Source organism: Durotheca rogersii (genome assembly GCF_024521655.1).
Source record: "Durotheca rogersii strain YMJ 92031201 chromosome Unknown GGS23scaffold_6, whole genome shotgun sequence".
Lineage (NCBI taxonomy): Eukaryota > Fungi > Ascomycota > Sordariomycetes > Xylariales > Xylariaceae > Durotheca > Durotheca rogersii.
Window position 1 is genome coordinate 303,595 of NW_026251237.1, and position 26,389 is coordinate 329,983.

The 26,389-nt window shown below is 51.0% G+C and overlaps 6 protein-coding genes across 6 annotated transcripts; all 6 read left to right on the top strand.

The window, feature by feature from the left end:
- Positions 1 to 2,354: 2,354 nt before the first annotated feature.
- GGS23DRAFT_451172 (uncharacterized protein) lies at positions 2,355 to 4,239 on the top strand. The gene has a single exon (XM_051514018.1). The coding sequence runs from the start codon at positions 2,626 to 2,628 to the stop codon at positions 4,087 to 4,089; it is 1,464 nt and encodes a 487-aa protein (XP_051373239.1). The 5' UTR covers positions 2,355 to 2,625; the 3' UTR covers positions 4,090 to 4,239.
- A 1,517-nt stretch (positions 4,240 to 5,756) lies between these two features.
- Positions 5,757 to 7,170, top strand: GGS23DRAFT_450977 (uncharacterized protein). The gene has a single exon (XM_051514017.1). The coding sequence runs from the start codon at positions 6,006 to 6,008 to the stop codon at positions 6,855 to 6,857; it is 852 nt and encodes a 283-aa protein (XP_051373240.1). The 5' UTR covers positions 5,757 to 6,005; the 3' UTR covers positions 6,858 to 7,170.
- A 1,899-nt stretch (positions 7,171 to 9,069) lies between these two features.
- GGS23DRAFT_619132 (uncharacterized protein) lies at positions 9,070 to 13,718 on the top strand. Its single transcript, XM_051520992.1, has 2 exons — positions 9,070 to 9,938; positions 10,004 to 13,718. The coding sequence occupies exons 1-2, from the start codon at positions 9,608 to 9,610 to the stop codon at positions 13,231 to 13,233; spliced, it is 3,561 nt and encodes a 1,186-aa protein (XP_051373241.1). The 5' UTR covers positions 9,070 to 9,607; the 3' UTR covers positions 13,234 to 13,718.
- On the top strand, positions 12,967 to 13,709 carry GGS23DRAFT_560608 (uncharacterized protein). Its single transcript, XM_051515899.1, has one exon. It carries the CDS (start codon positions 13,264 to 13,266, stop codon positions 13,630 to 13,632), a length of 369 nt encoding a protein of 122 aa, XP_051373242.1. The 5' UTR covers positions 12,967 to 13,263; the 3' UTR covers positions 13,633 to 13,709.
- A 5,921-nt stretch (positions 13,719 to 19,639) lies between the features above and the next one.
- On the top strand, positions 19,640 to 21,242 carry GGS23DRAFT_560612 (E3 ubiquitin ligase SCF complex, Skp subunit). The gene is made up of 4 exons (XM_051515900.1): positions 19,640 to 20,270; positions 20,325 to 20,416; positions 20,504 to 20,674; positions 20,750 to 21,242. Exons 1-4 carry the CDS (start codon positions 20,195 to 20,197, stop codon positions 20,924 to 20,926), a joined length of 516 nt encoding a protein of 171 aa, XP_051373243.1. The 5' UTR covers positions 19,640 to 20,194; the 3' UTR covers positions 20,927 to 21,242.
- A 2,862-nt stretch (positions 21,243 to 24,104) lies between these two features.
- GGS23DRAFT_560618 (ADP-ribosylation factor-like protein 1) lies at positions 24,105 to 26,239 on the top strand. Its single transcript, XM_051515901.1, has 4 exons — positions 24,105 to 24,719; positions 24,849 to 24,887; positions 25,016 to 25,423; positions 25,576 to 26,239. The coding sequence occupies exons 1-4, from the start codon at positions 24,645 to 24,647 to the stop codon at positions 25,594 to 25,596; spliced, it is 543 nt and encodes a 180-aa protein (XP_051373244.1). The 5' UTR covers positions 24,105 to 24,644; the 3' UTR covers positions 25,597 to 26,239.
- The last annotated feature ends 150 nt before the right edge of the window (positions 26,240 to 26,389 follow it).

Genomic DNA, 26,389 nt, shown 5'->3' on the forward strand with positions numbered 1-26,389 from the left:
ACCCACGTTCTAGCGGAGTGTCATACGTGCTGGTCCTAGGCCCTGCTACTACTACTACTACTACTACTACTACGTAGGCAGGACCCGAGTGTGTGGTCTAGATGGGTCAAAAAGGCCCTTCGCAGCCTTGTTTTTTTCTTCCTCTTTTCCACACCGGCTACACATTTCAGCTCTCGCATCAGTGTCTTGGAACGCCTGGCCCCAATTTGCGGCTCCGCGCCGGCCACGAGCATGCTTATGTTTATATATATAATGTCTGTATATATAAATAAACAGAAAAAAAAGCAGAGGAGGGAGACAGCCCCGAACCTGCATGTTGCGCCGTGGCCCTGCGATATCCCGAACCTGCGTCGCGTGGTGAGAAATTGTCTTTCTGCTACGGGATACGTCGGAGTTGCCGTTACATCTCGCGAATTGGACATCTGTGCTCACCGTTGTACCGTTCGAGGAGCAAAAGCGAAAGGAAAAAAAAAAAAACGAAAAATCAATTCGACGGTACGATGGCCAATCTCCACCACCCCTGGGCGAAGTGCCATTTCGGCATAGTCGACCATAGCTTGGCGACATGTCAAAATAGCATTAGATAGCATGAGCGCTCCCGATGGCGTCGCAGGTACTTGCTACCGCGCACTACGCACAGGCAGCTGACTTCGTAGGCGTTAATGCGTCGTCTAACTAACGTGTCTACGATATCCGGGGGATCGTCTTTCTAGAAGGATCCCTAGATAACTCAATCGCCGTGAAACCCTTGGAGTCGGCCGCTTTGACTCGTCTGTGTGGCTCGCTTTATGCCACTCTCCTTTCCCTCCTCCCCGTGCTCTCTACGCTCCCCGTGAGCAGTCCGTCATCTTTCAGCTCGAGAGGCGCCTGGGCTATCGGGGATGGCATGGCGCACCGGAGTACGTAATACGGCCAAGACAAAGTGCGAGCCGGAAACTCGGCCAAGGCGAGATGCACCGTAACGGCGCGTATACGTTTATAGGGTTGGGGGGACCTGGGCCTGGTGAAATGGGGTCGGGGGCCGGGCTGGCGACGTGTTTCCTGGGACGTGTTTCCTTGTTTCCTCGCCCCACGGCTATTCTTGTGTGGCCTTATTCCGGCATTATATAAACACAACAGACTAGGAATCTAGGTTGGTAGGCAGGTAGGTTAGGTAGATAGCACATCGAGCTGGCCTCGCCAAGGCATGTGGTGGAGCGTGCCGGCGTCGGGTTCTCGACGAGGTTCCACGTTCCAGTCCACATCCTCGTATGATGGCCTAGTGTTGTGCTCTCCATCCGGACACCTTTTCTTGCTCGACTTCAGAGGTGGGGCCATATACTGAAGACCACCGGTCGGGGTGCATTGGCATTTCCCACCCTCGGTGCCGGTATGTATTGTGCAGTGATCTCGCTGTCTTCCTCTGGGTCTTGTCTCGCTTCCGCTGGGTCTTGTCTCGCTTCCTCTGTTTTTTCGGGTCCCAGCACGCACCCTCGAGAATAGAGACCGGTGGATGGGCCCGCAGACAGACAAGTACCAACCCCAATGCTGGGTTTGTTGCAGCTGTTCCCCAGCAGTGTAGGAGGTAAGGCATCCCCTCTGCGCGTACACAGGACACAATACAGTACTCACACCGAAGACGACAGAAAACCCTACTACCCTATAATTGCCTAACATTCCTTTGCCCTATGGCACTACCAGCCCGTCTAGCGGCCATAGGCACCACGTAGGTAAGGCCAGAGACGTCCGCAGTAGGGTAGGTCCCTACCGTAACCCGAGGTGCATTGGGCGCATGCCACCGACCTGAGCCGGCCTAGCCCAGCCTGGCCTATGGGCAGAGCTACCTCTCTGCGTACATGCTATGGCTGGGTATGGACGGGTATAAACGACCTAGTTCCCGCTGTGGTGTTGGAATCTTATTGGTGACGTAATGGGTCCGGTGCTGCAGCGTGGCGGAGGACACAGCGGAGGACTGGCGCAAGTCGTCGTCGTCCTCATCGTCCGGTAGGTTGGGAACGGCTAGAAAGCGTTCTCTTAACTCCACCACGACGCGCTTTTCCATCCGACCCCCGCCGCCGAACGGATTCCCCCATATATCTCTCATATACGTCTACCCAACATCCATCGTCAATAGGATTGGGCGGCCATTCCGGGTGCGCGCACAGCTACGTTACGCTTACCTGTATGTCTCCCACCCGCACTTCCTACATAACATGACAACCCGCCGGTGGCACGACCTAGCCATACTACGATCTAACATAGCATGCACGTACACGGCACACCAGGCACCCTTCGGCACACAATCCACGTCTACCATATCAATATATGTCGAGCAGGTGTTCCAGTAGGTGGTCGAGTAGAGCCTTCCCTGCCGTCCACCCGTCCACACGCCCAACGCAGCTGTCGTGTGCCATAGGATGGTAGTGCCCAGCAGTAGCATACACACCGTTCACATTACGAGCCGCTCCTCGCATCGCCACTAAAGCCCTACTCACAAACCCCGTAGGGCTAGACAGATCTCGCCACGTCCCCGTTCGCCCGATCCGACCGTATCACCGCGTGGACACGATAGCTTCGGCATGAGAGATTGCCGACGAACTCGTGGCTCTTCTCTCCCAGCCTGGCCCTGGTTATATACGCCCTGTCATGGCCGACAAGGGCTCTCCCTCCGTCTCGACCTCGCCGACCAACCCGGCTGGCCGGTCGTCGACCCTCTCTGACCATGCGCCGCCGGGTCTCAGTCGTCGTCGATCGGTCACGGCCGGCCAATCTACTCCCCTCCGCCGCCGCTCCACGGACAATTCCGGGTCGTCGCCCGTCGATCTTTCCTTTACGGAGGTCCGAAGACGTAGCTCTGCGTACTCTGAGTATAGCATGACGAGCTCGCGGAGGGACCCCGACGCTAGTGCCGACGGAACGTTCGACCCTAGCATAGCTAGCACCGAGGAGGATAGATCGCTCCTCGTCTACATCCCGCTTACCCTGGCTCTGCTGCCTGCGGTGGCCGGCGTGTTCTTTAAGAATGGCAGCGCCATCTGCACCGACTTGTCCTTGCTCAGCGTAGCCGCCGTCTTTCTCCACTGGTCTGTTACGCAGCCGTGGCACTGGTATTTCTCCACGCGGCAGGTCCGCATAGCGACGGGCGAGAGTATGCCAAACTCGGCCCTCGAGTCCGACAGCGACGGTGAACCCTCCCCCATAGCCTTGTCGTCCTCTTGTGATGCCCATGACGGCCCCGACGAGGTGGGGAAGCAGTGCGAAACCGAGGGGCTGGCTGACGGATTGTCGCCCGGTAAACAATGGGAAGGACAGCGAAATGGGGCACTCAGGGAGCTCTACTTCTACGAAGTCACGGCCTTGGCCTGGTGTTTTATTTTCCCTGCACTAGGCGCCTATCTGCTACATATGATCCGCGGTCAGCTGTCGCGGCCTTCAGGGGGTCTAGTGTCTGACTACAACCTCACCATTTTCGTCTGCGCCGCCGAGATTCGTCCCTTTTCACAGCTGTTCAAGATAATACAGGATCGAACCTTGAGGGTCCAGCAAATCGCGGCGATAAACCTGCACGAAGCGCGACTGGTCACGATAGGCCAGTTTCAGGAGCTTTCGAGCCGGCTAGAAGATTTGGAAACCCATGGCCCGAATGGTGACATGACGCAATCAAAGTTGGTAGAGACCGCCGTAGCTCAAGAAATCTCCAAGAAGATACGGCCAGAGATAGACGCGCTGAACCGTGCCATGCGTCGATACGAGAAGAAACTTGACATTCTGGCGTATCACATTGACAAACGGATCCAAACGGTGGATCGTAGAGTTGACGGTGCCGTCGCGGTGGCCGCCGTCCAGGGCCGGAGAGGCAACTCCTACAGGACGCTAGGCACCTGGTTCTTCGGGAAATTGATCATGATCGTCATCCTTCCGGTTCAGATCGTAGCCGCCATCGTCACCTTTCCTTTCCGGATGGCGTGGGACCTGTTCGGTCGCAAGAGCCCGCTTACGCTCAACAAGACACGGAAGGCAACGAAGGTGGAGAAAACGCCCATCCGAGCCGGCGGGAAAGGCCTTGGTCCCGATCGTGGGGTAGTAAAGACGCCCAGGAAGAAGGATTAGAATGCGTTACGAGATTACGAGTTATATTCAACGTAGGGCTACGGCCTCAACACGTTCCTTGGGTTATGACCCGCTGGCCGGCAGCGCAGAGGGGAAGGGGGGTTTTATCATGGAAATGGGCGTCGGTCGTTCGCAGCAGGAAGAGGGGGGGGGGGGGGACGGAAGGGGGATTTGTTGAGGATATCCTTCACTACGGCCGGTAGCGCGTCGTCTCCTATCATGGGGGCGCTCTCAACAGCGAAATACTTAGTAAAGAGTAGGCATGTCGCGCGCATCGCTCGAGACACGAGGATACCACAAGAGAGGCGAGAAGGAGGCGAGAGAGGACAGAAAATATTCAATGAGTCTCCTCTTGAGATGGGATGATTTTTTAAACACGCAACCGACTCCATCTCCGTTACCACCCCTTACCACGTACGCACGCACCCGTCTCGGTCGCCAAATTGCGTCTCGATCACGATGGATCTTGTGCAGACCGAAGTCTCCTTCCTGGGCAAGGCGACCTGCCGGCGGCAAATTGCCTTTTTTTTTATATTAATAAATATCTTTCAGCCCCCACGGAGCGGCGTGCTAATTCAACAAAACACACCACACGTCATTCACAAGCGCGCAAGCGCGCTCTTTCGTTCTCCAGCGGAAGAAACGTTACTACGTAGGGGCGAGACGGGTGTGGTATGGACGGGGAGGGGGGCGCCGTGGGGGTAGCGTAAAGGTAAGATGTAGCGAAATTGGACGGGTTCGACGATCTCGTGACAGGCGGAGAGAGATGAGATATGACAAGAGAGAGAGAGAGCTGGGATGGGATGGTGCAGCAAGCGGCCATTTAGGGGGCCCTGCCGCGCATCGCAATGTTTGGAGAAGGGGAAGAGAATCCCCTAGGTCTTTTTTCTTGTCTCTCTTCGCCTGCGAGAGGTGGGAATGTGGGTATATGTATGTATGCATCTACGTACATGGGGTGGAGGATCACAGGCGAGGAGTGTGCATTGTTGATAGCACCATTCTAGGTGATTGTATACGGTTGTGCGTGTAAGTGAGCAGATGCCTCCATAAGCAGGTATAGAGGCAACCTACCTACGTAGTAAAGGTAATTACCTAATCTATAGGCTATACTCATAGGCATTTAATCTGCCCCAGCCCAGCCCTGCCCAGCTGAGCCAAGCCGGGGGTGGGCTGCTGGTTCGTGGCATGCGATGCGGTGGGTATGGGTATAGATGTGGGTTACCTACCTATGTTATGTAGGTATGCACGCATGTCAGGGGAGGGAAGGATGGGATGGGGTGGATTACATGGGACGACAGATCATGGGCGAGAGGAGAGCCCTACGAGAACGACTCAAGCCGAGCCGGATGGGTAGCCAGTTCGCAACCCATGCCTGTATAGGGCGACTGTGCAGGCATGCAGACAGGCTAACTTGTTAGGTGGCCAGGGAGGCAGCAGATACTCTCCTTGCTCACCGGATGCCGCGTTCTCTTCCTTCCGTTCTTCTACATACCTATGAGTATATCACGAGGTGTCCCCTTGATCATAAGCCATGGCCTCCCTACCTACCTCGCTCAGCTCGTATCCATGTGTGAATGTATACCTACCTAGATGGGTGTTGAGGCAGAGGCAGCGCAGAGAGCAACGAGTACCCCAAGCTAACCCAGTTGGAAAGGTCAATACGGATATTCTCATAGTCACACGAATAAGATCAAGGGCGGCAGGGCAGAGAGAGGCTGGCAGCAGCCGAGACAGATTTGAGACATCTGTTGTTCGCGGGTCGAAACCAGCCTTTCCCTTGTCGGCACGCACACGGCATTTTTCATCTGCCGCGTACGTTCTTTGCACGTCGCGGACCCGAAGGTCGGACGAATGCGGGTAGACGAAATGTGCGGTAATTGCCTACCTACGTATATGGGTATCGTCTTCGTCCTCGCATGTATCCAAGCCTATGTGTTATATACACCAGTGGCGAGAGGGGATACGACGGCCGGTTAGGGCTGGAATCTGGGCCCTCCACCGCGCTCTATCGTCGAGACCACGCCCACATCACACACATACCTCTACTTGTCCGTTTACACGTAGCTGGTTGGCTCTTTACCCGACGGGGGCAGGCTGAGACGTTCGAGGGGAGGGGATTCTCAACACGCACGCAGTTCCGGCGTCGCACGCGACACATCCACGCTTCGTTCTGCATACCTAACCTACACACATACAATGGGATAGGAATGGGGCGAGATCAGATGGGACAGCATCGTATTGCGTCGTATTGCGTCAAATCGAATCGCGTGTCTCTCTTCGAAGCAGACTTCTTCTCGATACTGCGCATGCCGCACCGTGGGCGGCCAAGGTGCCCAACGAATATACGCGACGCAGGCGGACCAGCGGGTGGCGTGCTGGCGAGGCGTCTAAGTACGCAGAGCGGCAGGCTGGGTGAGTTGGCAGGTAATCTATCTCGCGACGGGCGCGGGCAGCGCCAGATAGACGAAGACCTGGACAGGCAGACGGCGGCAAGCCGGAGGAGAGCAGAGAGATGCGTAGGTACACACGTAGAGATGGCGGTGGTCTCATCGGAGGCGCAAGTCGCGGGATTGGTCGACGTGAAAATGGGAGGGAGAGGCCTCATTCGCTACCAACTCGAGGCGAGAAACTCGTACACATACCTACAAGTACATACAAGGGGAGGTCGGTGTGTGCTCTCTCCTCTCTGTTTTCCATCTACTCATTGTCTCTCCGCCCCCTTCTTCCCCCCTCCCCCCTTCTTGGCCTACATGGGTACGACGTCGTAACGCGGCAGAGTTGTGGCCAAGGCGGGCAGGGCGGCTCGCTACTGCAGGGGCGGCCTGGCATAATTTTACATATTGTTGCATGAGAGTGACAGACAGACACGCACGCACTGGCACGCAGACACGTACTGCCGCTCTCGCAAGCTCATTCTCTCCTGCGTGCGTCAAGGCATGTGGTAGTAATGGAGAAGCGACGAGGACGCTGTAGATGCTATGGCATCTAACCGTGTCAGCAGTAGTGGTAAGCGGGCAAGAACCGCCAAAAGTAGGTACCGAAAGGATCTGCGGAGTTCTCATGTCGGCGCCCACTCGTATGTTGTCTTGGCCGGGAAATTGTTGGGAGGTTGATGAGGCAGGTAGGTACCTATGCAGGTAGAGGGAGGGGAGACGGCGGCGTCACCAGCCATGTCAATTCTTTTTTTTTTTTACTTTTTTTTTAAAAAAAAAAATAAAAAACCCTCTCTCCGTTAACGAGTCGGTGAGACTCGCGAGCTAAGGATCGTCGTCGTTGATCGGGCAGCCGCTCAACAACACCCGACTACCCGCGAATACCAACGAATCGAGGTCGTATTCTGCGTGCGTATATGTAGGTAGGTATGTAGGTAGGTATGATGCGAGCTGCGTAGCTATGCGTGACCCGGCCTGCCTGTTGAGGACGGCATTGGACGACGATGACAACTACGTAGGTATGTATGAGTGTATCCATACCTACGTGCATCCATGCATCCATACATACCTACAGCCAGGAGGCTGGTCGTTATATGCGGCGTTGGCTGGATGCGGGATCAGCAGTAGCCAATGCCAGATGAGCGATCGTGAACAAGATGCTGGCTTGGGCGGGACCGGTGGATCGCCTCTCCAGCTCGACCCTTGTCCGGGGCAGAGAGAGGGAGGGTGGGTTTTGAGATCTTCGAACAAGTCTCTTTTTCTTTTTCGCTTCTCTGTTTTTCTTAGATTATATTGCTGCTTTTCGACGTATTATCCTGGTCTCCTCCTCTGCGCTCCCCGCCCATCCGTCATGCAGGTTCAAGGGAAGACATTGTGATACCTCATCTGGTCCAAGGGTGTGGCTCAGGTTTCTTGACCACGCCTTGCCCAGACTATCGAATCGGGCTTTGCACGTGTTGCCTCTCTCTGTCCCACGCACGCATACCCTCTCGCTCTCACTCGTCTCCGAGATTCGCGAGAGACATCCCGGGCTTTAGAGCAGCTCGCCCTCATCTTGTTTGCTCCGTATCCTACATAGCACGGCATGATCCTTGGCGAACCCCTAGCCAACTCCGCTATCGCCCTCCCGAGACAGGATAATATAGCGCCCTACCAGTCTCTAGAGCCGACGGATTCTTTTCCAGAGAATCACCCGGGGTCGAGTTTGGGCACAGATAGTCGAAGGAGAAGAAGACTACAAAATAAAGCCTGAAGCGGATCAGAAAAGAGCGAGAGCCTGGATCTTAGATCACCACCTCGATGAATCCAGTCTTCGTACACGCCACACCAGGGGCACTTGGGGCCTAAGGAGGAGTGCTAATCACATTGCACATCGGCCAATCACTAGCCCCCTGAAGCAACATTTCTTGCCGGATTGGGAACGGGTTCCCGTTCCCATTCCTCGCCGACGGGGTCTGGCCTTACTAAACCCCAGTTGCTTCGAGTTGGTTGGCGCCCCCTTCGCAAGTCGCAGCTCATTTTCTTCCGGAGGGCCAAGCATGGGAGAACCCCGTCTAAGCTCAGTCGCTCGCTCGTGCCTATCGCGCCCTGAACCGACCTGCCGCCTCGACGTCCAGTCATCGTCCAGCTTGCGCACGCCCAAATTTCCCACGGTCTCTTTCCCAAACCACCCATTGGGAAGGGCCATGTCATCGTCATACGCGCATCTCATCACACAGCGTCCCCCCCCCCTTCTCCCCCCAGCCTGCCAGCTTTCTTTTGTTCCTACGATAGGTCCGGCCGAGCGGTGTCGCCAGGCGGTGACCTGCTGGGCACGAGAAGCAAAGACATGGCCGTAGCTGGTAGGCTGACTGGTTGGGTTGTCGATTCCGCTTAGATTTGGTGGCCTGGGAGGTGAGCAGATCCCAGGAAACTGGATAGCCATTCAATAGTAGGATTCCCTTCTCGAGTTCCTCCCGCACCTTTATGTTCATTTGTGTCTCATAGTCGGGTCGGTTGGGACCCGTACAATAGTGTCTGCCCCCCCCCCCCCCCCCCCCCCCCCTTCCCCACAAGGGTTCATGCCGGGCTCTGACGCATGAATGAGAATGAGGCTCAGAGACTCCTCTTAATTGACCCTCGCCTGATCGCGGCTCTTGATAAGTTTCATCTACTCAACTGTGGTGTGCCCCTCGGTTGGCATGTTCGGCTCTAGACCGTGGTGAATCAATGAACGAATCCGGCTTCTGAATCCGATCGTATTCCAGAAGGACGCTCGCCTGACTCGCGGCCCCATCCGCCTGTCATATTCATTCCTCAGGTTTCCCTACCTACCTTGAGAGCTGCAAACCTCTTCAACTATCGTCGTCTTCGACGTTGCCCCTCGTTACGTTTCTTTTCGTTCCTTTCTCTCTCTCTGGGTGAATTCGCCTTCAGTCCCTTCTTTTACGGCCATACCGTTACAGCTGGCGCCATCAACGGATTCTCGTCGGCAATGTTTCTGAAGCAGTAGCGGGGCATCTAGAAATATTTGAGTAGTGATTTGCAGCGACTTTGCGCCACTGGTATAGAGTTGAAGGTTCGGGGTTATTTGTAGAGTTATCACGATGTTGCTTCCAAGGTGGTCCAGGGTCTGGGCGCTATTCTACCTGATCATCTGTCTGAATGTGGTGATCGCGGGCCCGTTGGGACCGAATCGAAGACAGGAGGACGCTCCGGCAACAGCCGAGCCTTTAACAACGACGACTCGAGAAGGCAATGAAGAACAGACGACGACCCCAACCGCTGCTTCAGAACCCACCACCGACCCGTTAGAGGAGACTACCACTACCGCCGAGGTCACGACTAGCGCAACAAGCACTCCGACCCTGACGCAGACTCCGGTTCCCTCGGCCATCAACGGGAATGATCCGAGCGATGAGAGTTTTGTCAACGACGGTAAGTTGACTCTAACCCACCGACCAGTGTTGCTCTAGAGCACACGTCTGACCCCGAACTTGCAGCTCCGATCGTGCCTGGGGAACTACCCCTACCAGCTCGACTAACTCCCGGATGGGGTGTCGCTGGTGCAATTCTGCTTATCACGGGCGCCGTGTACACTCTGGTCGGGATGAAGAATGCATGGTTGCAAACCTTTTTCTCCTCGGCGTGTCTCGTCGCTCTATGCATAACCGTCTTGATCCTATACGTCATGAATCTCCCTACGACGGATGCCATTCAAGGAGCATACGTTGTAGCAGTCGTGTGCAGTGGTGCCATCCTTGGCGGAGCTGCTACTGCTTTCAGGGAGCTCACAGAGGGTCTCGGGTGTCTTCTGGGCGGTTTCTGCCTTGCTATGTGGCTGCTGACACTGCGCGAGGGTGGCCTAATTCCCTCAACCGTCGGCAAGGTTGTTTTCATTGCTGTCTTAGCGGTGGTAGGCTTTGCGCTCTACTTTTCCCATTACACCAGGCCGTACGCTTTGATAGGACTGATGTCTTTCGCCGGCGCAACGGTTACCGTCTTGGGCATTGATTGTTACAGCAGAGCAGGGCTCAAGGAGTTCTGGGCGTACATCTGGAATTTAAACGACAGGCTATTCCCCCTGGATACCACCACATACCCGTTGACCAAAGGTATCAAGGTTGAAATCGCCGTCGTCGTCGTGCTCGCCATCATCGGCGTAGTATCTCAGATAAAACTATGGCGGGTGATCCAGGAACACCGTGCGAAACGAGCGGAGGAACAAGCCGAGTTCCGCAGGATGCGCGAAGAGGAGGAGGAAACCGTCGGGCGACGGGTCGAAGAAGACAACGAACGGGAGCGGAGACAATGGGAGACCGTATACGGAGAAGCACAGCCATCTAGCCCTACTGTTTCCCACGACTCGGGCGTTGGGGAGATGGATAATGAAAAGAGGACTCGTGTTAGCCATGCCGCCTTCCAACCCGTATCGCCGGCCGAGACCGTTGATGAGAACACCATCGAGATGGCACAGCTGTCGGAGTCCGGAGGCAATACATCGTCCGAAGCAGCGAAACAGGCTTGCGATGGTCTTGTCGTGGCAGAGAGCGACGAGGACAAACGAGTAACCATCAGAGTCTCGCGCGATGAACGTGATCACCACGATGACGACTCATCACCCATGCCGGAGCCCGACGAGAAGGCATGGATGGCCGGTGCTAGCGAGAAAACGAGATCCACGTCCCCGAAATCGCTTCGCAGCACTCAAAGGATTTCGAACATGCCGGCTCCCGAGGTGATACCGTTACCTTTTAAAGTGCCCGAGTCGCATGAAGCGAAGAATGTCGACGACGATGATCGATCGTCATTCGCAACATTTGCGGACGAAGATGAGCGATCCATTACGATGAACAAGCGAGCCTCGAGAGCCTCACTATCGAAGAGATTCTCGGCGGGATCAGCTAACCTACTAGAAAGCTTGTCTCGGCGTTCTAAACAATCACTGAGGTCTAAGCAGAAGACGGGAGAGGTTGAATTGCCCCAGCCGTCGTCAAGATGGGCGGAAAGCGGCGAGGAACTCATGCCCGCAGAGAGGAATGCCTTCGCGGACATTGGATCTGTCGCTGCTACCATCGACGGCTTGAGTGACGATGGGGAAGACAGGGCAGAGCCGAGCCAAGGCGAAGAATCGGGGCGGGCAATGGAAATCAAGGCAGAATTGGCGGGTGAGCCATCAAAATCGCAGCCCTCTTCCGATAATAAGACAGCAGCTCAATCAGAGCTGGTCGACACCCAGGATGAGGACGACAATCGCCCTTTCTCTCTGGTGGAAACCGTCGCAACAGATATTCTAAATACATCGCTCCCGGATGAGGCACTTGAACAGAAGCCAGAGCAGAACGGCACGTCGAATGTAACAGAGAATATAGAAGGGACAGATGGCGCGAGCCCGATAAGTGCCGCGGAGGCGAAGTCCCCTTCGGAGACATCAAAGCCCCCCAAGTCGACGTCTCCGTCAGTTGCTTCCTCAGCAAGCCTGACGAAGGAGCGTCTACCGTCTAGCCTGTCCCGCGTAGCGCTGTCTTACCGGACGAACGAGTGGGCCAAACATCTGAGCCTAGCCGAGAAGCCCGAGCTAGAGACACTGCAGTTGAACGAATACCCGGAACACGACGAGGCTTCGGGGGAACGGGAGGAGGAACTCCCAGTCCCCGTTAACGTCGATGAACTCAGGCAGACACCCGAGAGCGGCATCCCAGCGGCGCCTATATCCAGAACCCCCTCTACAATTTCGAACGCTCATTCGAACGCCCAGGGCTACCGTTCCTCGCCAAGGACCTCATTGGGGTCGGCACCGTTCATGTCTCCCGCAGGTGCGGCCCTAGACACCAGCGATCGGCTAGGCAACATGAAGGGCCCGGCCGCGCACGGTCACGGGACGCGCGCGAAGGGCCGCCGGCAGTCCGGCGACGTCGCTATCCAGCCGATCCTGGAGGAGAGGAGCGAGCAGCTCAGCGTGCGCAGCGAGCCCACCCCCGAAGAAGGCGAGGCAACGGTCTCGGCGCGGCCCCTGTCGGGCCCGAGCCGTCACGCGATCCCCGGCGTCGTGTCGTACTCGAGCCCGCAGACGCTCATCGGCAAGCGCGAGATGTTCCTGCGCCACAAGACGCTGGCGCTCTCGTCGTCAGCGGGCCCCGAGGCCAGCCCCCAGCACCACCAGGCGGAGGCGGCGGCGCTCGCGGGCCCGGACGCCGACGACCTGCCCCTCAGCCAGCGGCGCGAGCTCATGCGCAACAGCAGCTTCTTGTCTGCCACCTCGGCGACGGGCGGCGGCGCGAACACGCGGCCGAGCAGCGCGCTGCGCATGGCGTACTCGCCGGGCGCGAGCCCGACGGCGGCGGAGGGCAGCATGTCGTTCGACTCGCACCCGCCACAGTGGCGGGCGTCGGCGGCGTCGACGGGGCCGAGCGCGGCGCAGCGCGAGGCGCAGCTCTCGAGCTTCCGGCAGTCGGTGGCGGCGGAGCTGCGGACGGGAGCGGGGCGCGAGACGCCGCAGCGGACGGCGTCGGCGTCGTCGGCGGCGATGGCCGAGGCCTCCTACGGCCTGATGGAGCACCAGCGAACAGCGCTGCTCTCGCAACGGGACCAGGAGGCGCTGCGCCGCGAGATCGAGCGCCGCGACAAGGAGCGCAGCGAGCGCGCGTTCGAGGAGAGGATGCGCCGCGGCGACCTGATCGACGCGCACCGCGAGGCGATGCGCCGGATGCAGAGTAACGTCAGAGACCAGTGAGACTGGTGCGGACACGCGCGCACGTGGGATATGGTAACGGATACATATACATGGGTAGTCTGTTTCGCCGTTGCTCTTTTTTTCGTCGTTTTCAGCTCGGGGTTGGTCGGGGCAGGTCGGATCTGCGAATTGATACCCCTTTCTTTCCTTTCACTCGGGCTTGCGGCCCCTATTCTCGCTCACACTCCCTCGCCCTCCGGCGCACTGCCAACGGGACAACCGCCAACCGCAGCCACAGCTACGCAATTCCGCCAACATACCCACGGTGTTGGTGCTGTCACGGTTGGCGCTGATACCCTGTGTGGCTTACTCCTACGCCAGCAGGCGCAGACATCCGGACCATTTCGCGGTCCTTACAACCGGCCGGCAAACCGGCCTGGCCTCTCGAGTATTGTCTAATTCATAATGACTAGCACCGACTAAGGGTGGACGGGCGAAAAGAGGCAAAATCAAGCGAGGAGGGGGGGGGGGGGGGGCATATGAAATGGGCGGTACACGGAAAATATGCATATCACCAGGGCGATATTAGGTGCTATGATCGATTAACAGTACTTAGGTATCCAAATACGTAGTGTCTTCTATTGTAATTACAGCGGATATACGCATATGTTGAAGAGCGGGAAGTCCAAGTCCTGTGTTACTTCATCACTGGCAGGTTTTCTGCGATCACTACGGGATTTGTTCAAGCGGCCACCTGCATGCTTCGTCTAGGAGATATCGTTCCCACGGCGCATGAACAACGCAGAATAACAAGCCACATCATCACCACCTTGCTCAGCTGCACCAGAAAGGCCATGGCGAGTTGTCCTGCCTGTAAGCCACACTCGCGTGTGGCCACCGGTTGATGACCGGTCCATTTCCCGTGTCTTAGGTAGATGGCGGCCCGGCCCTACCCGCCTCCGTAGCTCGCCCTCGAGCCTCGATGACTTGCCCAGATAATATGTCTTACTGCCCACGCGTTGGATGCTCCGAAGCAGACCGGGTTGATCGCTTCCCTCGATGGGGATTGCTGCCCTCGCGTGGGCTTGGTAGTAGGTAGAGAAACGTCAGTCGAAAAGCGGCGGCCGACGATGTCTCGGCGGAAGACCTCGCCCGATACCTACGGAACATGGGCTCTATTGCAGGGCGAAATGGAGGTGAGCAGTATGCTTTGCAGTCGATCGCTCCTCTACGGAGTCCCATAGGTACATCTTGGGAAAAGACGATTTTTTTCAATACCTGGGTGAACTCTAAGGTAGCAAGGGGTATGATTGGCACGTATGATATATTTAATTAAACAGTCATAGATTCGTACCTTCGCACCTTTCTCCTTATCGGAAGGTACGTAGTTATTCATCGCAGCCTTCTTCTACCTAGGTACCTACCTACCTTCGGCCCTAACTATCTTTATTTACACTGTCTGCTTTATAAATAAATACGAAAAGACTGTATATTTTATCTAGTCCACTTTTCGTAATCCCACGATACTAATCCTATCTAGAGAATAATTATAAGACGTTAAACTCCTTATCATGCTAATAAATTATAAAAGTAAACAGCTTTATAAAAATACTATTGTAAATAGCTTTATAAATAGCCTTATGAATTTAGGAGAAACTTTATTTTTATTAGTTGAAAGTTTGTATACGCGTTTAAATTAGTTAAAAGTTTATATAATCTACTTAAAAAGATATATTTAATAAAACTATAGCATATATAACGGAATCTCTATTTATCTACTAACGTATCTTTTTCTATCTATTTTAATCTTATTTATATTTAAATTAATTAAGATTAGTTTTTTATTATTTAAAAGTTAATTATTAATCCTTTTCTGTAATTTAATTCTATTTATATATAGTAAGGAGGAGTAGAGCGTACGCGATACTGGAGTCTAGGATAAGTTTACTTAAAAGTATACTTTATCAAAGATTATAATACGTACGATAGTCTAAGATAAATAAAACTAATATTACTATACTAATCGAGATACGAGGAATCTAATATAGTTATCGTATCTTAGTTATATTCCTTAGTTATGGAGATGTAGTAGTTGCTAGCCCGAAGGTATAAGAGGTAAGGAGAGAAAAGGAGCTAAACGTAAAAGTCATTTATTCGGCTATAGCAGCGCGACGAAGCTACCGGAGCGTTTATAAATAAGATAGATATACTAATTGAAGAACGATAAATCTAATAGTAAAAATAAATCTTTAATTAAGGTAAAAATAGTAAAGATAGTAATCTGGTTAGGTAATAAACTAGTTGATAAGTATGGCATGGCCCGTACTGTAGTAGTGCGGTAAGACATGCCCTCCTGATACATCACGTGACATGCTACGATAGGCCTTATGCCTATATAGAGTAACTATAGCTCCCGTAAGTACGGGCTATGCTATACTTATCATCGAGTTTACTACCTAACTAGATTACTATCTTTATTATTTTTACCTTAATTAAAGATTCGTTTTTATTATTAGATTCGTCGTTCTCTGATTAGTATATCTATTTTAATTATAGGCGCTTAAGTTACTTTGTTATACCGCTATAGCCGAATAAGTAACTTTTACGTTTTACTCCTTTTTTCCCCTTACCTCTTATACCTTCGGGTTAGCGACTATTATATCTCTACGACCAAGGAATATAACTAAGATACGATAACTATATTAGATTCCTCGTATCTCGATTAGTATAGCGGTACTAGTTTTATCTATCTTAGACCATCGTACGTATTATAGTCTTCGATAGAGTGCACTTTCGAGTAAACCTATCCGGGCCTCTAGCATCGCGTACGCTCTGCTCCTCCTTAGTACTTACGGGAGCTGTGGTTATTCTATATAGACATAAGGCCTATCGTAGCGTATCACGTGATATATCAAGAGGGTATGTCTTATCACACTACTATAATAGAATAATTAAAGGTTAGTTTTTACTATTTAATCAAATTTAGTTTCTCTTTATTTAACTAAAAGTCGATTACTAATCGATTACTTTTCATAATTTAATCAAGCGTCGATTTCTACTTACTTTTTCTTTTTCAACGTTTGGTAAAATCTTAAGTTTTTAATATAAAAGCATGGAAAAGCGTAAAGTACTTCTATATATTTTAAGTAATTAATTAGTATATAAATCTTTAAGATATTAAAGTTATACCTAATTTATTAATGTAATAATTGAAAACAAATTATTAAGTAACAATTAACTACTCTATAATATATACGGCTTCTTTATAATATATTTTTTAAGGTACTGTTAATAATAAATAAAATAATTAATAAAGTAATAAATAAAATAACAGAGATTAATAAAGTAAAAAAATCTTTATAATTTAAATTTTTATTATGGTTTTACGAGCTGTTCGCTAAGTAAAAGCCGTATATTAATAAACTAAAGTTAAACGAAGAGAAAAAGGAGAAAAAGGTACGCTGTATAGGCCGTACCTATAATAGCTAGCCTTATTCTCTATAGATACTAAGAGCCTAATTACGTACTATATCCTAACACTAGCTAGGGCCTTATAATAAGTATAGCTCATTATAATATTTAAATTATTTTAATTATAATATTATAATATTAGTAATATATATTATAGTAGTGCGGTAGATCTAGGCCACGTAGCCTTTTCGATGTCTATTTATATAGGTCGCGTACTTATATTTTCATTAGTTAAACTTAGACCTATAAATATCACAGCCTATAGCCATTTATTCGTTTCTTACCATGCCTTTTCTCGCGATCCTCGTTACCCTTTTCTAGTCCCCTTTTCCAGCTACCGTTTTTAGCTAGCCGATCAACCGATTATAGCTATTTACAGCTATAATCTTAGTTAATCGGCACTAGGCTAGTTATTAGTAGTTAGGTAGCCGTTTTCGTGCCTCCGACGCTACTCCTGTTCAATAGCGACCACCTAGTAGCTCGTCCTCACCTCAGCCTTAGGAGCGACCTTTTGCGCCCGTTTTTACAGTCATTAGGTTCAGGATTCGTCGATCAGGAGATTCCCTAATTTTCAGTTAATCAGGAGCTATTTTCGTGGCTCCAGAGCCGTTTTCGTAGCTTTTGGTCTGAATTTTCAGGTGGCTGGATCAACAGGGAGGGCAGACAACCATGGCGACCATCTCAACAACCCACGCCCTCCCATCAGCTTTTGATCAGCTTACCTGAAAGCTCGTTCGCCGATCAGCAGGAACCCTTATCCTCGTTTCTCAGTTGTCTCTTTTAAAGGAGCTATACCCGTTTTTACCTAGTTTTGCCTCTGTCGTTTTTCAACAGTACCTAGATGGCCGTTTTCTCAGTTGATTTGACTCTGTCACCGCCACCCCCCCTTTTTACAACACGCGCTTAAAGGCATCCGTTCTTTACCGATCAGTTTATTTCAATTACAAGAGGCTTGCTATCCGATCGCCCTTATTTTATCCCTGCCAGCCAGTTACGGCACCTGGGAAGGTCTCTCCTTGCCTCCCTAACCGATAGGTGCCACGATGCCCTTAATTACCACACGAAGATACCGACAGACCTTATACCTACGAACCTAATCGGGACCTACCGATCAATGCGATAGACCTACAGACGATACCGCGATATACGAATTAAATAGATATTAAACAAGACAGCCCAGGAGATCAAGAACAGTCACAAGAACGGTCACAGGTTAATACCCAGAGACTCCTCTTATCGCCCTTACCGATATATAATTAGTAGAAAGAGCCAGAGCCCCTAGAACCACGTACAGGGGAGGGATCGAGGGTCAAAGGAAGCCCGGTAGATGCTACCGGACGAATAATAATCAGATACGAATTAGAAACGGAAACAGTCGGGCATGAACAGGATATATCAGTCAGTTTACAGGATCAGGAATCAGTTAAAAGGATCGGCAAAGCTAGTCATGGACGAGAAGGACGGGATTACGTTACATCGTATGGGATTATTTCTTTGTTTCTCACGGGAGCTACGCTTATTTTACCTACTCATTACAGTTCCTGTTTTCCGATTAATCCCTGTTATTTCTTAATGGCCCTAATAAACCTAGCTTGCTCCCAGTTAATTAGGGTTAATTAGGAACAGGTTAATTAGGTTAGTTTATAGGATATAGCTCCGCTAGCCTAGTTCTTATTATTAGATCTTTCCTATTTCTTATTAATCGTTAATTAAACTAGCTTAGCTCTTAGTTAGTAGCGATTGAATAGGTTCGGGATTGATTAGGAATCAGGTTCAGGATCAGGCACGGCTGCAGTCAGTCACCCACCCTACTACCCACTTATTACTATTGCGATCGTTCCTAGTTAACTTGTTTCCTAACTTATCCTGTTAGTCTTTAATTAAACTGGCTAGCTTTTAGTTAATCAGGGTTAATCGGGATTAAGTTAATTAGGTTTAATAGGAACGAGGGCTACCGTACCTATTACTATTAGGAGTTTAATTACTCCTTACGGATTAATTAAACTAAGGAGGCTGTAGTAGTACGGTAGATCTAGGCTACGTAGCCTTTTCGATATCTATTTATATAGGTCGCGTACTTATATTTTCATTAGTTAGACTTAGACCTATAAACATCACAGCCTATAGCCATTTACTCGTTTCTTACCATGCCTTTTCTCGCGATCTTCGTTACCCTTTTCTAGTCCCCTTTTCCAGCTACCGTTTTCAGCTAGCTGATTAACCGATTATAGCTATTTATAGCTGTAATCTTAGTTAATCGGTACTAGGCTAGTTATTAGTAGTTAGGTAGCCATTTTCGTGCCTCCGTTAGCGTGCCTACGCTGCTCCTATTCAATATTAAAATAGATATATCGTTTTATTAAAATGTATATCTATATATTAAAAAGGGGTATTCTACTTTAAAATCAAAGGTTTTCTAAATGTAGATATGCAACTCCGTATTTCTCTACCATATTACCGTTACCTTCTTACGCTATATTAAGCGGCCGTTGTGTTATTTGCTGATATTAAAACTGATCAACGTAGCTAATATAACTAGGTGCTACGTAGGTAGATAGGTATTACCTTTACTTACCTACCTTTACTTACCTTAGGGTCCACTATGGGTGCCTGCCTTGGTACAATGGCACAGTGGGTGCCTGGCAGGCAGGTACCCACTAACTTCCAGTAGGCTGTAGATTAGGTACCTAACCTACCTAAGGTGTCTGCGGTGAATGTATTAGGTTAGTACCTCCTTACCTAGGTATACGTTAAGTATGGAGTAGGTACCTACATATCGGGTCCCTCTATCGGCCAGGCAGGCTCCTACATAGGTAGGCACCTACCTTTCACTTAGGTACTTAGGTAGATACCTGCCTATGTAACCTTAAAAGCCCCGGCACTGTATGGTAGTAGGCACATAAGATACCTCCTAAGAGAATAAAAGCACTAGGTGCCTAGGTAAACTTGTCGAGTCATCCGCCTGCCTGGCAATGTACATACCTAATAGGTGAATGCTGGAGTCCCGACGATCTTCAACTCTGTAAATATATATACGTAGGTATAGGTACCTAAGGTACCTATACCGTCTCACCCTCTAATCTCCTCCAAGAAGGTTCTCTGACGATTCTTTTTTATTCTTTTTTATTTTTACTTTTTTCAGAGTTAGGCGCTAGGTTTTGGCATCCTCTCTCTTAGGCGTAGAAGCCACCCAGCTCAAGCGAATGCCGTATTCTAGATACTTAGGTACCCTTCTCTTTACTTGCCTTGGTACCTACTTCAGGAGGTACCTACCTCCTCCGTGAGATGTACCTGTCTACCTAAAGTCTATAGGGCTCCCCAGGTACATATGAGCAAGTCTCCTCATTCACTCATACGTATCGACCTACATACCCATACAGATTTGTCCATTCCTTTCTGTATAAGTCCGCCTTCCATCACTTGCTCAACCTACCATTTTCATCACCTTCTACTTAACCTCCTCTCTGCCAGACTGCAATTCTGCCTCGCCATCCGACATCACCAACACCAACTCCTTTTCCGACCGTAGCCAGGCAATCCAACCGACACCATGGTGGAGACCGAGACGCCTTTGGCCGCCGGCCATATTCGCCTGCAGTCCAACGACAATATTAAAATAGACGTCGGTGCGTCCTCCTTGCTGCCCTCCTAACGCTAGAGGCTGCTCACACGTCCCATAGAGAAGGCTGTCGCCGAGCGTTCCCTGCTCATCAAGAACATGCTCGACGATCTAGGCCAAGGCGCCGAGGGACAGACGATTCCCATCCCCAATGTATGACATCCCACCTCCGCCTCCCCCGCAGTATCGTCGCGCCTACGTACCCGTTACACCCGGTCATGCTAATGCAGACATCTCCAGGTGACCGAGCCCGTCCTGCGCAAGGTCATCGAGTGGTGCGAGCATCACCGCAACGACCCGCCTGCTTCCAATGAGGACGAATCTGACAGCCGAAAGAAGACCACCGATATTGATGAGTGGGATCAGAAGTTCATGCAAGTCGATCAGGAGATGCTGTTTGAGATCATTCTGGTACGCCTACCCCATCTCATCCGAGTTCGCCGCGCCCCGGGACACCATCTAACCACTAATCTGGGTTCCACGTAGGCATCCAACTACCTCGACATCAAGGCGCTGCTCGACGTGGGCTGCAAGACCGTTGCCAACATGATCAAGGGCAAGTCCCCCGAAGAGATCCGCAAGACCTTCAATATTACGAACGACTTCACCCCGGAGGAGGAGGAGCAGATCCGGCGCGAGAACGAGTGGGCCGAGGACCGATAGACGCGTTGGCTACCTAGCTCACCATCGGTCACCTACTCTACCTTGATCATCTACGCAACAAGTCCCACCTGTAGCGTCGTGGTGGTTAACGAGGAAATTTCCTCTCGTCTTGGTGGCATCGGGACGGGCTGACGGATCATACTCGGAGCGGTGTCGTCACGACTGATGTCACCTCAGCAGCTGGAGACTCCTCTTTGCATAGACTTCACTACACGGGTAGACGACTCGCATTTGCTTTACAGAACAGGAACTGGGACATGTTATAATGAATTCATCACGTTGACTTAATCTTGCCTGTGGCCTTCCCGTGCTTTATGTGAGATTTCTTCCATTTATTTGCCACCTTTTCGGAATGATCTGGATACGTACGGTCCAGGCTTATGATCCCTAGGCGCCTTATAATACCTAGGCGGCGTAGTACAGGTAGGCACCTACGGCCATGCGAACTTCGAACGCTCTGCTCAGGCGTGTGCATACACAACAGACCCGAAACCAGCGACCCCAAGTCATCCACGCCGGCAACATCGCGCCTCTCCTTTGGCCCTATTGGCGTGCTGCGTGTGTCTCCCTTGATCGGTGGATATCTACACCGGCGAGCACGTCTCTTCGGCCAATGCCCGCCTGCCTAGCCACCTAACGCAAGTATAAGTCCCGAGCCCTGGGTCTCTGGCCGTACGCGGCGGCCATACGCTCGGGTTTTCCTTTAATATCTGCCCCGAGCTCCTCCACCCTACCTACGGTACTCGTCGGTGTGGCCGTCGCTGTTAGCTTTTTTCTACGCGCTCCCTCTCTCGCAACCCACGCCCGGCAAATACGTAGCGCAGCCGGGGCAGGATCGCCCCCCTCCTCTTATTTTCCTCTGCTACCCTCTCGCTGCTGGCAAGAAAGGCTTTTGCTACCTAAGTTGGTGACGTAGACTGCGCCTCAGACTGCGACAACGCTCGGATTCGATTACGCAAACCCCTCCCACCCTCCTTTTTTAAGGGAAAAAAAAAGTCAAAAGGGACGGTCATGGAGAGTAAGTGGGGATCAGATCATGGATGGGTAGGAGGGGCAATCTGGAGCATACAAAGTTGCGACTTTCCTGCGTTTTGTAGTGGCGAGGACCGATTGCTCCAGAGAGATTTAAGCTACCCTCCCGAAAAAGATCCGTCGGCTTAGAGGAGGTAGGTGAGATAATTTGCAGTCACCGGTGTCAATCTCAGTATGCGTGTAGCCTTTCTCACGGCATCAGCGCCTCACGAGCACGCTTCTCCTTCCTTCGTTGTGTTCGCAAGCTTGCTGTTGTTCATTTCCCTATGACCAGTGTACCATGCAAATGAAGGAGACCTGAAAGAAAACCGAACTACCCCGTACCGTCATCCATCGTGATGATGATAGTGTGTCGTTCCTCATCCGCCTTCCTACCCACTATCACGGTTACCATTTTTCTTCCCCCTTCTCTTCTTCCCTCTTCCGTACCTCAGGGTTCCGCCGGGGCAATGTCAATATCTGGGATTGCGTAGCGTATCGCTTCTGCTGCGGCTGCGGCTGCTGCTCCAAAGGTATGTTCCTCTAAGCTCGCGAGTCGAATCGTACAATCTCAAACGGGAATAACTTGACGATGATAACTTGACAATTCGTCGGGCTTCCCTTTTCAGAGGGCGGACGTAACTGACGAGGATGGATGACGCGAGAGGAGAGCACGTCTAGATACCGAGGCGGGTCTTGCGCCAATGCCTCCGCTTGGCGTTGTATCTGCAAAGCCCAATTAGTTTGTTTTTCCGACTCTTCCCCCACTAGTCTCGCTGTTTTTGGTGCCTCGTATGTGAGCGTATTTGGGGATGCGTGTCGGGATCGATACGCCTCTTCGTGGGGCGACTTGGAGTCTAATCGTACCTGATGGTGTTACCCGTCCGGAGGCGAATCCATTGTGGGATGGGTCGGTTCTGCTTCTGCGCCTTGGCGAGCTTCTGCTTCGTTCGGAAGGACTTGTGGCTCTGTGGTTGTAGAATAACCGTTAGCTCGTCTGCGCAGCCAGCTAGTACTCGTGATGATGGTGCTCCGAATTGCGTCCTTCATTGTCTTGCTTCCTCTCGGCTGTGACTTCAACAATCCCTTGAGATACTGCATTCGTCGCCGACTACGAATCTGCAGCTAGAAACCTTTCGCAGAGGGGATAGAAACACGGGCTGTCTACGTACCGGCATTTTGACTGCTCGTGCTGGTCTAATGTCGAGGTTGTTGGTGACGATGCTGATGGTTGAGGGAGTGGAGTTTCGGTGGTTATGTCAAATCAATTGCGAGTAGAGAAATTTTGGCTTGACGGGGAGGGTTTCGCAGCCCCAATCCCAACTTGTGTGCGGCATGAGATGTACCTAGGTACCTGAGTACAATTAGTGGTGGAAAAGCGGAAGGTTATCATAAGATCACGTGATATGGAGGCGAACGGAAGGTAAACCACTCTTGTGGCTAACGATTGGCTGAAGGTCTTGCCGGCTGTGGCAATACAATTGAGAGTATACAGGCATAAATTAGCAGACGGGGCGGCGGAGGCTTTAGGTACGCCTCACTTAATCGAGCAGCGGTGGCCTCCGTATGTACCGGCACACAGGGTTGCAAAAAAAAGTTTATAAAAATGAAAACTTAACTTAACTTAAAAAAGTTATTGAAAACGGAAACTTAACTTAACTTAAGAAATTTTTCTAAAAACTTAACTTAACTTAAAAAACTTAAAAAAAACTTATTTTTTTTAAAAAATTTTTAATTACGTATTAGTAAGTTAAAAATAAAGAAGTTTTTATTTAATATTTATTAAATCTATAATTACGTAATTTAATTCTAAATTTAATATATTTACTAAAATTTTATATTTTTCTTTATATATTTTATAATAAGATTTTATAAATATATATTAAAGGTATATGAATTTAAAAAGAAAAAAAACTTAAAAAACTTAAAAACTTAAAAAATTTTTAAAACTTAACTTAAACTTAACTTGAAAATTTTTTCAAAAACTTAACTTAAAAAAACTTAACTTAAAAACTTAAACTTTTTTTCTTAACCCTGCCGGCACACATGATGTCTACCTAGATACCTAGGTACCTATATAATCTATTCCTTATACATATATATACGTCATGCACAGTGAGATAGTGCACATACTGTGCTATATAGATACTTGTCTATGTACCTAACTGGGTGATTTCGTCTACACGTGCATGTGCTAAATATGTACATATTGATGTATATACATATCTCCGGTATTTACATGCGTGGTACCGGCTCAAAGGCGCCTGGTCAACCCAACTAAGAACGCGAAGAGGAGAGACCCCTGCTTAGAAAGCCAGATCCCGTCAATATGCCTGCAGCAAAGCAAGATTTGAAATCGAAGCTCGACACGATCTATCCTAAGACAACAACCCCAGCAATTAACCTCCCTTCTCACGCGTCTGCAACCCTCATCTTTCCCTCCTCCAGCAAGGGCCTCGAAGACGAAGACGAAGCCTGGATACAACCATTATTGGTTAATTCATCAACGGCCTTGGACAACAGTGACCTAGACAGACCAACAACAGCATCGCATCAACGCCGCCCTCCTTAAATTTCCTGGCAGAGAGACAGCCTTGCCGGCCGGATTGCGAGTAACCATCAAGTAGACGGGTTAACAACACACAACATACCTAACCGCACACATCACCAATACACCCACCTACGCACACACCTACACACACTAGAGATGGGTCAAAGTGTGTCTTGGCTGTCTGGCCTCCTATGGGCGAAAAAAGAGATACGAATCCTGATCCTTGGTCTTGTACGAGCTTTGCCATAGCCCTTCCTTCCCCCTCCTTTCTGGAGCTCTTTGAACTCTCTTTCATATGGCTGGGAAACGGCATTCATGATGGTGGAAATACAGCTAACTCATCCTATTGTTGCGGTATAGGATAATGCCGGAAAGACGACTCTGCTGTACAGACTGAAGGTCAGTACGGTTATTCCATCGCGCCTCGTCGACATGGTGGCTTGCCTCCCTTTCAACCTCTTTCAACCCCCGAGTCAGCTGCAGGGGACCAGGCCAGGCTGACAGGATCGGGGCGCACATGCGAACAGATAGGCGAGGTGGTGACGACAATCCCCACGATTGGTTTCAACGTCGAATCCGTGACATACAAGAACCTCAATTTCAATGTGTGGGACCTGGGCGGGCAGACCTCGATCCGACCGTACTGGCGATGCTACTACGCTAACACCGCCGCTGTTATCTTCGTCGTCGACAGCACCGATATCGAGCGCCTGCAGACCGCCGCCGAGGAGCTTGCTGCCATGCTCAACGAGGAGGAGCTCCGCGACGCCGCCCTCCTTGTCTTTGCTAACAAGCAGGATCAGCCCGGCGCTAAGGGCGCCGGCGAAATCTCTGAGGCCCTCCGCCTCGGCGAGCTACGCGATCGCAACTGGAGCATTGTCGCCTGCTCGGCCGTCGATGGCAGCGGTGTCAGCGAGGGCATGGACTGGCTCGTGGTGAGTTTCAGCTACTATGTCTCGTTTAAATGCTCGTTCGGCGAGACCTCTGGTGGCCTGTGAGAGAACGGGTTCTGCCGTGCTGGATATCTAGCCGGACTAGTCGAAGCTGATCGTGTAAGAGCGTCAAAGTAGGCTAACACATTGCACAGCAAACCGTATCGCAAGATTAGGATCGGATCTTCCATCGCCTCACGCGACGAGCACGAGAGCGCGATTGTACAACACCCGCCATGGATCGGCTTGTCCCGAACCGTCTTATTCGTATAAATGCCACCGATTCCATCTCAGATATGCCGGTTTTCTCTCGAATCCATACCACCGTTATACGCCACGCACTCCCTTGGTAGATAGGGGCTAGGCACATATCGGCCCCAGAACGGTTGATAGCTAGGACCCAATCAACCCGTATCTGTTCTACCAATAGCAAGCCACATCGTCGCTGGCATTGCTAGAGGACTATTGCCACGAGTAAGGGCGAAGAATGAAAGTAATATAGCATTTCCTTTACAGGATTCATTGTTTTTTTTTTCGTCCAAACGAGGAAGAATGAGGGTACAGGGGGAGGGAGGCAGGCCGGAAGGGACGAGGAAGGGGGGATAATGTTGGGCGGAGGGAATATCCAGTTTGACGAATCAAGACAAGATTACGTGCGTGTGTATGTGTGTCAAGTCCGGGCGCCGACCTAATTATGATTCACAGGCGGGACCCCGGGTTCCCGTCATGACACATCGGGAATATACACACATACACACAAACATACACATACGCAACACGACACGAGGGCCTGGACGTCTGTATTGGGGGGGGAGGGGGGGGGCTACCCTATATATATGCGAGACGGCTCATACTAATGACGGGGGGGAAGGAAAGGGGAAACTGAGCTGCGACTAGGTATACTACCCAATGGGGTTTACTCTAGACTCCGTAGAGGTAGGATCTCTCGTGCGGTTTGCTAGAGACGTA